The sequence below is a fragment of the Mus pahari genome, chromosome 4 (assembly GCF_900095145.1).
Source record: "Mus pahari chromosome 4, PAHARI_EIJ_v1.1, whole genome shotgun sequence".
Lineage (NCBI taxonomy): Eukaryota > Metazoa > Chordata > Mammalia > Rodentia > Muridae > Mus > Mus pahari.
The window spans coordinates 85,255,980-85,267,179 of record NC_034593.1 but is presented as its reverse complement, the minus strand read 5'-3'; the positions used below and the strand labels follow the sequence as shown (position 1 = coordinate 85,267,179).

The window sequence follows — 11,200 nt, the reverse complement described above, 5'->3', positions numbered from 1 at the left end:
TTTTGAGACAGGGTTTCTCTGTGTAGCCCTGGCTGTCCTGGGACTCACTCTGTAGACCAGGCTGGCCTTGAACTCAGAAATTCACCTGCTTCTGCCTCCCAAGTGCTGGGATTAAAGGCATGCGCCACCACGCCCAGCGAGACTTAACTTTTAAAGTGTTGAAATTGTTAATGACAACGGGAACTTCTAAAGTTGGACCAAGTGTATTTTTTAATGATAAGGTGACCATGAGCTTGCAGAAACAAAGAGATATGGTTTTACTTAATGTACTTTATGTGTCAGGCTGACAAGGGGAGGGGTGGAGTTGTGATGCGTGGGGAGCCAGATGGATTTAGAACCTTCTTAGAGGCCCTGATGAAAGGACAAAGGACTCTCTACCTCCATGTCCTTGTCCAGGAACTGACTTGGCAAGAACAGTTTAAGGCTGGAGCCAGTGTCTCATAGGAGTCAAGGTTGTGGTTTCTGGAGACAATGAGAGCTGCGAATCTTCTCCTTGGGTTGAGATTATCAGCTCAGGCAGCTGTGTCGGAGGTATCCAGTATTATTTTCCAACTTTGTTGCAGTTTGCTCTCTGCTGACCTTGACTGTTTCCCCTCCCCACCCCACCCCCCTAGGCCAATAGATGATGCTCATTCTTTGTTCTTCTTTACAGGATCTCACTGTGTAGCCCTGGCTGTCCTGGAACTCCCTCTGTAGACCAGGCTGGTCTCAAACTCAGAGATCCACATGCTTCTGCCTCCTGGTGATGCCGTGCTTCTTCTTCTTCTTTCTTCTTCTTCTTTCCTCTTCTTCTTTCTTTCTTTCTTTCTTTTTTTTTTTAAGATTTATTTATTTATTATATGTAAGTACACTGTAGCTATCTATCTTCAGACACTCCAGAAGAGGGCGTCAGATCTTGTTACAGATGGCTAGGAGCCACCATGTGGTTGCTGGGATTTGAACTCCGGACCTTCGGAAGAGCAGTCAGGTGCTCTTACCCACTGAGCCATCTCACCAGCCCGATGCTGTGCTTCTTAATAAACTTGCTTCCCATCAGTCCTCAGTGTGCGTGGGCAAGACCTCCTGGTCCCAGCCGTTGCTTTGTTGTCTTTACTTCTTGTTTTATTTCTCATCCTGTCCTCCCACTTCACATCTCACCATTTGGGACCCTTATTCCTGGGTCAGGGACCTTTTAATTGTCAACTTGGCATAACCTAGAACTCTGTGGGAGAAGGGTCTCTGAAACGGTCTGAGTGTGAGGTAATTATCTTTTCTTTCTCTTTGTATAGCCATGGCTGTCCTGGAATTTGCTCTATAGACCAGGCTGGCCTCGAACTCAGAGAATCATCTGCATCTGGCCCCCAAGTGCTGGGATCAAATGTGGAGCCACCACTGTACAGCAAGGGATTATTTTAATTACATTGATTGATGTTGGGGGACCCACCCACTGTGGGTGGTACCATTCCCTTGGCTAGGGGTCCTGAACTGTATAAGTATGCAAGTATATAAATATATAAGGTGCGAGCAGGACTGGCATGTGAGCATCGACTTACTGCTCTTTTCACTTGACCATGATGGATTTGGCATAACTAGCTGCTTCAAGCTCATATTACCTTGATGGACTATAACCTATAACTGTGAGTCAAATAAACCCTTCTCAGTTAAGGTCCTTCTGTCAGGGTATTTTATCACAGAAAAAAGAAAGGAAACTAAGACAAAGCACCAATATAATCACTACAACATTACTGAAAGGCTAGCAAGCGCTCAGGAGGGGAAGCCACCACAATTGAAATCTGGTGGAAGGGAAGAACTGGTTCACACAAGTTGTCTTTGGGGGGCTGGACAGATGGCTCGGTGGTTAAGAGCCCCGACTGCTCTTCCAGAGGTCCTGAGTTTAATTCCCAGGAACCACATGGTGGCTCATAACCATCTGTAATGGGATCTGATGCCCTCTTCTGGTGTGTCTGAAGACAGCTATGTATTCACATAAAATAAATAAATCTTTTTAAAAAATTGTCTTTTGACCCCCACAACATATGTACTTGGACAGTTGCATGGATATTGTACACACATATACACTGGTGTGCACGTACACACACACACACACACACACACACACACACACACACACTAAATACATCTTCAAAAATAAATAGGTAGGGGCTGGAGAAATGGCTTCATGGCTCAGAGCACTTGCTGCTCATGTAGAAGACCCAGGTTTGGTTCCCAGTGCTCTCTGGAACCTGAGAAGCACCTGTGACTCCAAGGGAACTGACACCTGGCGTCTGAGGGTACCTGTACCCACACGTGCATACCCTCACACAGACAATACAGATAATTAAAGAAAACTAAAAGAAGTTATTAAGGGCTGGGGAGATGGCTCAGTGGTTAGGAGCACTGACTTCTCTTCTGAAGGTCCTGAGTTCAAATCCCAGCAACCACATGGTGGCTCACAACCATCCGTAATGGGATCTGATGCCCTCTTCTGAGGTGTCTGAAGACAGCTACAGTGTACTTACATTAAATAAATAAATAAATAAATATTTTTTTTTAAAAAAAGAAGTTATTAAAAGAAATACCTAGGGTTCTTGAGAATTGGCTCAAGATTAAGAGCACGCGTTGCTCTTACAGAGAACCCAGGTTCTGTTCCCAGCATCCATGTGGCTGTTCATAAGGGTCTGTAACTCCAGCCCCAGAAAATCTGATTCCCTCTGGACCTCTGCAGACACTGCATGCATGTGGTACACATACATACAAGAATGCAAAACACACAGAAATCCGCCTGCCTCTGCCTCCCTAGTGCTGGGATTAAAGGCGTGCGCCACCACGCCCGGCTCCAGGATGGACTCTTAACTATGAGACATCTTTTTGTTTTGTTTTGTTTCAAGACAGGGTTTCTCTGTGTAGCCTTGGCTGTCCTGGAGCTCACTTTGTANACCAGGCTGGCCTCGAACTCAGAAATCGGCCTGCCTCTGCCTCCCAAGTGCTGGGATTAAAGGCGTGCGCCACCACGCCCCGCTAACATCTTTTAAGTAAGCCCTTCTCCCTTTTTATGTTTGAGAATTCTCTCACTAAATTTCCAAGATGACCTTGGATTTGTAATCATTCTATTATATAATTGAGATCACAGGCAAGTGCCAACAGGTCTTTTTTTCTTTGACCCCCAGACAAGGTCTTACTGTGTATGACCCTGGCTGCCCTGGAACTCATTATATAGATCAGGCTGGTCTAAAACCACAGATGCCTGCCTCTGCCTCCCAGGGGTTGGTGTTAAAGGTGTTAATTAACAAACCAACATGGGGCTGGTGAGATGGCTCAGTGGGTAAGAGCACCTGACTGCTCTTCCGAAGGTCCGGATCATAACCATCCGTAACAAGATCTGACTCCCTCTTCTGGAGTGTCTGAAGACAGCTACAGTGTACTTACATATAATAAATAAATAAATCTTTAAAAAAAAAAAACCAACATAACTTGCTGGCAGATCCTTGTTCTTAGGGTGATCCCATGGTGTTTACTGGGGGCTGGAGAAATGGCTCAATGCTGAGGAGTGCTTACTGTTCTTCCTAGAGGACCAGAGTTCAGTTCTCAGCACTCAAGACAGGCAACTCACAGCTGCCTGGAACTCTAGTTCCGGGAGATTTGATATTTTCTTCCAGCCTTTGCAGGGCCCGAATACACACACAAACACTTAAATTTTTTAAAAGGTTGTTTTGTTTTTTTTAAAATTTGTCAAAACTTTTCTGGATTCCTTCATCCTGTCTGACTCAATACTGGAGTTAGGGATTGTAAAAAAAATTTTTCTGTACTTAATTAAACATAGGCAGTAGATAGGTAAATCGAATTTGAGGATACAAGTGTTTATAGCAGTTGCATAAACACAGTGCAATGGGAAACAGGGAGCTAGAATGTGATTAATGATGCTGACACATTTTTTAAGTGATTACGCGTGAACTGACATATCCACATGTGCACACATGTGTGTCTGTTATGTGTTTGAGGCAGTCTCACTACGTATCTGTGTCGCCCACGTTGGACTAGAAATTGCAGTTCAGATCTTAGCATGAGTGTGCACCTTGTAAACAGCACTGGGAGGTGAAGCAATGAGAGGTTAGTTAGCCCGAGCTCCACAGCGAATTGCTGCCATCCTTTTTCAAACCGTAACAACAAAAACAAAACAAAAACCCAAACATTCAAAAGAAAGAGAGCAGAAGAGGGGGTAAATTACAGCTCTCCTGCCTCACACTGGAGTCGCTGCCTGGCGACTGCAGAGAGCTTACAGCTGTTCTGGAAGCCGCTGCGAAGGTAGCCAACTCAATTGGACGACCAACTTTTCCACGTCTGTGGTGCCTACAAGTCCCAGAACACACCGCGGGGCGCGGAGGCGGGGCAGCGTGAAGACTGAGTTCTTTGATTGGTGATAAGTACCAGGCCAATCGGAGGTGCTGTTGTTTGTCAGTCCCTGAGCCAGTCCGCAGAGGGAAGGAGGCAAGATGGTGTTGGAGAGCACTATGGTTTGGTAAGGAGCTTCGGACATGGCTGGGGGGTACATCTGGGTTGTTGGTGCACGTGGCTCCGAAACCCGAGGGCCTGGGGTAGGGACAGGGCCGCCGGGCGAGATGTGGCTTCGGGGCCCGCGGGAGACAGGCAGGCGACTCCCTGAGTCATCCCGGCCCAGGAACGCAGGCCCGGGAACTCCGGTTCCCTTCCCTGAATTCCAGGTCTCCCGTAAAGCAGAGGCCAACTGCCCCATCCACTCACCTCCAAGTTTTCCTTGTCTCTGTACTTTATCGCATGTATACCTCACAACAGCATTCAGGGAAAATAGTCCTTGTCTCATAATGAGTCGGAAGGACTCTGGGTGATCCCCTGTAGCCAATTAAGTGGTCGTGATAAGCTGGAGTCAAATTGAAAACTACAGTGCTTTTCTCCGATGAATTATTTCTTACCAGGTTTATATTTGGGATGAGTACCTATTAAGAGTTAGATTAGATACTGAGGACAAGAAAAATAAATAGAAATAAAGCTGAGAACATATTTTTTCAGGGCTACAAGAGGACTTTGTTTTTGTGTTTTTAGATACTGGGAATTGAATCCAGAGCATTGTGAACGCTGGGAACGTGCTCTACCAATGAGCCTCACCCACACACCTTCTGGGTTGCATTTATTATTGTTTTAGATGGAGCTTTGACACTGTAGCTCAGACTGGCTATGAAGTCTTTATTTGAGAAGATGCACAGGCTGGCCTTGAACTTGGAATGAGTATGTAGGATTATAAACCTGAGTCACTAGGCCCATGTTTTCATTTGGAGATTGGCTATTTCTGCCACCTAAATGCAGGATGGCTTAAGCTTGTTTCCTGCATTTGGAGGGTGAGGCAGAGAGTTTTCATGATCAGGACTACCTAGCAAGATTCTGTCTCAAAATAAGCCAACCAGGATGCCCAGTTAAATTTGAATTTCAATCAAATCATGAATGATTTTTAGTATGAAAGGAAATTTTAAGTGCAACCCAAATATTGCTCTTACAAGTTACTTGTTGGGGCCCGGCAGTGGTGGCACACACCTTTAATTCCAGCACTTGAGCAGCAGAGGCAGGTGGATCTCTTAGGGGTTTGAGGCCAGCCTGGTCTACAGAGCAAATTCTAGGATATGCGGAGAAGCCCTGTCTCAAAAGGTGGCAAAATAAAACAAAAACAACAACAAAATAGTTACTTGTTTCGGGTGGCGAGATGGTTGGGTGGGTAAGAGCCCAGAGTTTGGTTCCAAGCATCCATGTCGTTTGCTGTTGCTTTTTTGACAGGACCAGATCAGTGCCTTTGATCTCTGTAGGTGCGCGCGCACACGCCTAAAAACAATAAATATAAATCTCCAAAGTTACTCATTATTTATCTGAAATTAAAATTTAACTTTTAAGTCCTATATTTTTGTTTTCTAAGTTTGTTTTCACTTCTGGCATAGAGTATGTTAAAATAGAAGATGGATTTGGAATCCAAACAGTTTTCTGGCTCTCACATTTTGCACATTGTTGGAGAATTGTAGTAACTTCTCTGTGTCTCATAGTACAAGTAGGTAAGCCACATGTGATGGTGCTCTGTAAAGTACAGAGTTCTGTAGCGGCATGGTGTTTGGGGAGTCCTCAGAATTTAAGAGTTGTAAAGAGACATGTTGAGGAGAGGTCATTACAGAGTTGCTGGAGTAAGAGTCTTGTGTTTGGGAAATAGACCCGAGTGAACCTTATCATAGATTGTTGTTATAAGGTGGGAGGGGTCACTGTAGAATGAAATGACCGAAGAGCTTCAACACCAGAGTCCCAGTGAGAAGATTCTGAGGGTGAGAGTCAGGCCTTTGTACAGACTGACACTGATTTAAGAATATTGATCTGGCCAGATGTGGTACACACCTGTTGGGAACACTGGATAGTTGAGACAGAAGGATCATCAGTTCAAGGCCAACTTGGGATGCATATTGAGGTTCTGTTTCAAAAAAAAAAAAAAAAAAAATTCAATTGATACATAAAAGGAAAGAATAGGACCTGAGACCGTAGCCGTCAGTGTAATTGCCACAGAATGAGACCCTCCTGTTTCTATGAGGTGTTCTGGATTTCCAGGCAACAGAGTGTTTTGACTTTAGCCTAATCTGCTGAGCCAGATTCTCTTGTTAGTCTTTTTATACATGACATTACACTTTGCCAGTAGGTAGAGAGTTCTAGAACTCTGGAGCTCTGTTGTCTTGATTGTTATAAAGAGATGTTAGCTAGCGTCTGATGTGCTGGTCCACACTGTAATCACAGCACTTAAGAGGTGGCCTCAGGAAGACCAGAGATCAGATCAGTGTCATCTTCAGTTATAGAAAGCTGTTGCTTTTTTTCTTTTTTGGTTTTTTCGAGACAGGGTTTCTTTGTGTAGCCCTGGCTGTCCTGGAACTCACTCTGTAGACCAGGCTGGCCTCAAACTCAGAAATTCGCCTGCCTCTGCCTCCCAAGTGCTGGGATTAAAGGCGTGCACCACCACCGCTTGCCTTAGAAAGCTGTTTCCAAGGGAGACTGAGTTTGAGGGAGAGGTTGGGAGGGGACAGTGTGACAGGATCTCAGTTTGTTGCCCCAAATCCTAGATTCAAGAAACCCTCTTGATTTCCCAAGTAGTTGAGCCACAGGTATGCTCTGTTGTCTGTCCTGTGTTGATGGATTAATTGACTTTTCAATATTGAGGATCAAGCCCAGGGCCTTGTTCATGCTAGAAGCACCCCAGCACAGAACTTCATCCCAGCAGTATTCAGTGTTAAAATGATGTCATGGAAAGGTTGGGTAATACCTTAAGCCCAAGTGTTTATGATTTGGGAGATGAAAGAGCGAATCCTATGGTGCTGAGGGAAAGCAGTTCTAAGAAATGCAAGTAACATTACCCCATTCTTACCTAGCTGGAAACGGAAAGCTGGGCAGTTCGGGGCAGCGTGGTGTTTTGTTTGAAACAGGATCTTGCTATGTAGCCTCTGGAATAGTAGGATTAACCCTGACAGTGTGGCTTTTTAAGGACACATGCATAGGAAGTAAGGCACCTGTGGCTTTTCCATCAGTAACCACTCTCCTTCCCCAGTGATGGTGAGGACAACACAGATTCAGTGCTCATTGTCAGTCCTCCCCACCCCCCACCCCCCGCCTTTCCTATTCTGACTGCTTTCCCCATCTTTATTTGTTGGCCTTTCGTACAGTCCTTGCACTTAGTAGCTGTTCCATCCAAACTGTGCTTGAAGCCTCTGGTTTTATATCTGGACCTGCCACTTTATTTGAAGTTTGAGAGGCTGCCACACCCCTCCTGGAAGAGAAGTTGGAACTGTTTCAGGAAAGCAGGACTTTAGAGACATGGCTGTGGGTCAGCTGCGTCTTAGTTTGCTAACAGATGCATGTTTGGGTCACCACTAAGCTACTCTTTTGGAATGCTTCCTGTTTTGTTGTGGTAAGATCAAATCCAGGGTATCATACATGTAATCTGTGTTCACCTTTGCTAAGTGTTAGGTACTATGCTCAGTACTTTACATGCATGTAATTCTCAAAGCAACTCTGTGTAGAGAATACAAGAAAAATGACACAGAATTTGGCAAGATGGCTCATCTGGTAAAAGTGCTTGCCCTGTAAGTCTGATGACCTGTTCAGTCTCTGGAACCCTGGGAGGAGACACCCAATTCCCAAAAGCTGTCCTCTGACTCCTGTATGCAGGTGGTGGCAGCATGTGCCCATATTCGTTCTGAGTTCCCAAGTGTAATAGAATGAAAAAGCAGCCTTAGAGAAACACGCAACTTTCTTAGAATTAAAAAATTAACCAGGGGCTGGAGAGTGATGTTCAACGGCTGCTCTTACAGAAGGCACGCTCTAATCCCCAGCATCTATGAGTTGTTTCAAATTGTAACTTCAGTTCCAGGGGATCCAGCACCGGCTTCTCTCCTCCATAGGCAGTAAGTAGGAGAGCACATGCCGCCATTCATGCAAGCAGACCAAACAGCCATACACACAAATGGGTAGATTTAAAGGGAGGTTCAGAATGAGAACCTGAGCTTGGGCCTCAGCTGATTGACATCCTTCTGCCTGAGAACCCTGTTTCTGCTTTTTCAGTACATTACCCTTCCTTACCATTTTTTGATTCTATTTATTACCAGATAAAGCTTTATAAGGTGGAAAAAAGTTACCACTGAACTAGATTTTCTTTCTAGTAGAATAAGTATCTTGTTCTGGGCACTTCTCCCTTCCTTAGCACAAGTAGGACCGTTGGCAGCAAGAACTCTCCTAGACCTCAAGGGCCACCAAGAGCTGGTCTTGAATCAGGAATGTGGCTCAATAGTAGATGGTAGGTTGTGTGACCAAAAAGGTGGGAAGCCGAGAAGCTGGAGTCTATGTTTCATATTATGTAGAGTGTGGTTGGGGTTGGTTTTTGTTGTTGTTGTTGTTGTTTTCTTTGCGATAGGGGTTCACATAGCCCAGGCTGGCCTCAGACTTACAATGTAGTTGAGGCTGGCATGAAGTCCAGATCCTTCTAGCTATATACATGGAGTTCCAGGATTACAGCTATGTGCTGCCTCATCTATTTAAGATGGAAAGAGTTCCTGGCTGGAGAGATGGCTCAGCAGTTAGGAGCACTGACTGCTCTTCCAGAGGTTCTGAGTTCAATTCCCAGCAACCACATGGTGGCTCACAACCATTTGCAATGGAATCTGACACCATCTTCTGGTGTGTCTGAAGACAGCAACAGTATGCTCACATATATAAAATAAATCCTTTTTTTTTTTTTTTTTTTTTGAGTCAGGGTTTCTCTGTATAGCCCTGGCTGTCCTGGAACTCACTCTGTAACCAGGCTGGCCTTGAACTCAGAAATCCATCTGTCTGTCTCCCAAGTACTGGGATTAAATGTGTGCACCACCACTGTGTTCCAAGAAGCCTGAGAGCACCTGCTGTACCACATGTGTCTGGCAGGAGGTGTAGAAGGGGTCCTCCCTCCATTATAGAGGATGTTTCTGGGCATCCTCCAATGTGCTTTTCTCCTCCTCTGACAGTGTGGACAACAGTGAGTACATGCGGAACGGAGACTTCCTTCCCACCCGACTGCAGGCCCAGCAGGATGCTGTCAACATTGTATGTCACTCCAAGACTCGAAGCAACCCTGAGAATAACGTGGGCCTGATCACACTGGCCAAGTACGTGGGACACAGTGGGGCTGTGAAGGTGGGTGGTGCTCCCATGTTGGGTTGCAGGTGACTGCCCTTGGGTTGATGGCACAGGCTCTGCTCATCCAATCCTGTGCTCCACCTCCTCCAGTAGTCAGACAGCTTGCTGTGCTGGGGGAGGATTTCTTGACTTGACTTTTTTTTCACACCGGTTTTTCATGTAGTCCTGGCTAACTTCAAACTTGATATGTACCTTTGTTTTTTTGTTTTTTTTTTCTCATGACTTTCTTTGTATTTTATGTATATAAATGTTTTGCCTACATGTATGTATATGCACCATGGTCATGCATAATGCCCACAGAGGTCAGAAAGGGGGTTCAGATCCCCTGGAACTGGAGTTAGAGCTGATTGTGAGCCGCCATGTGAGTGCTGGGAACAGAAGCTGGGTCTTCTGCAAGAGCAATGAGTGCTCTTAATCACTGAGCTGTGTCTTTAGAAAAAAAGATAAAAGTTGCTTTTAAGGTCTCTAAACAAAAGATGGCACACACCTCTAGTCCCAGCACTCGGGAGGCAGAGACAGGTGGATCTCTGAGTTTGAGGCCAGCCTGATCTACAGAATGAGTTTCAAGACAGCCAAAACAGAGAAACCCTGTCTCTGAGGGAAAAAAGAAGGAAGAAAGAAGATGAATGGGTGTGGTTAGGAGGCACTTGTGTGGTCTGAACTCACTAAAATCCTTTGCTCACATCTAGTGACTGTGAGGTGCTGACCACACTCACCCCGGACACTGGCCGCATCCTCTCCAAGCTCCACACTGTCCAACCCAAAGGCAAGATCACCTTCTGCACTGGCATCCGCGTGGCCCATGTGAGTTCTGATGACTCCCTGCTGGGAGGGTCTGTGATCCTTTCTCTCCAGAGCTATGACCTAGTGCTAATAGAGCAAGATGAGAGAGACCTGGAGCAGTGCTTCTCAGCCCTCAGTACAGTTCCTCGTGCTGTGATGACCCCCCAGCCATAAAAATTGTTTTGATGCTGCTCATAACTACAATTTGCCTATTATGAATTATAAGGTTAATTTCTAATATGCTATCCTGTGAAAAGGTCATCTTACCCCCTCCAAGGTGGGAACCGCTGACTTCCAGGGCGCTCACTCAGTATAGAAAGGATGAGGCAGGGTGAGTGTGAGACTGGTCTTACACTCTGGTCCACTTGAGGCACAACAGAGAGAGGAGGCGTGTAGTGAGTGAGCATTATGGTAGAATTGAGGTTCATAGGTACTGTAAGGAGCAGGAAACGCAGACTGACCCAGGGAAGGACATGTGCTTCCTGGGATTCACGGGAACTTCTTTTCCTTTCCAAGTTGGCTCTGAAGCACCGGCAGGGCAAGAATCACAAGATGCGCATCATCGCCTTTGTGGGTAGCCCCGTGGAGGACAACGAGAAGGATGTGAGTCCACAGACAGCCTGCCAGGCAGAGCCTCCATTTGGAAATGTCTTGAAGTACTTAGAACTGGGCGGAGGTGTTAGGCATGTCATCTGGGGAAAGGTGAATGTGTGATTTCAGTGCTGGG

General features: G+C 45.7%; 1 protein-coding gene across 1 annotated transcript in view; it reads left to right on the top strand.

The window, feature by feature from the left end:
- Nucleotides 1–4,423: 4,423 nt before the first annotated feature.
- Psmd4 (proteasome 26S subunit, non-ATPase 4) overlaps nucleotides 4,424–11,200 on the top strand; it is a 9,450-nt gene continuing 2,673 nt past the window's right edge. Inside the window, exons 1-4 of the mRNA XM_029538041.1 lie at nucleotides 4,424–4,495; nucleotides 9,519–9,659; nucleotides 10,380–10,494; nucleotides 10,990–11,175. Of these exons, the coding sequence (XP_029393901.1) occupies nucleotides 4,470–4,495; nucleotides 9,519–9,659; nucleotides 10,380–10,494; nucleotides 10,990–11,175 (468 nt within the window). The 5' untranslated portion in view covers nucleotides 4,424–4,469. The remainder of the gene's footprint in view (nucleotides 4,496–9,518; nucleotides 9,660–10,379; nucleotides 10,495–10,989; nucleotides 11,176–11,200) is intronic.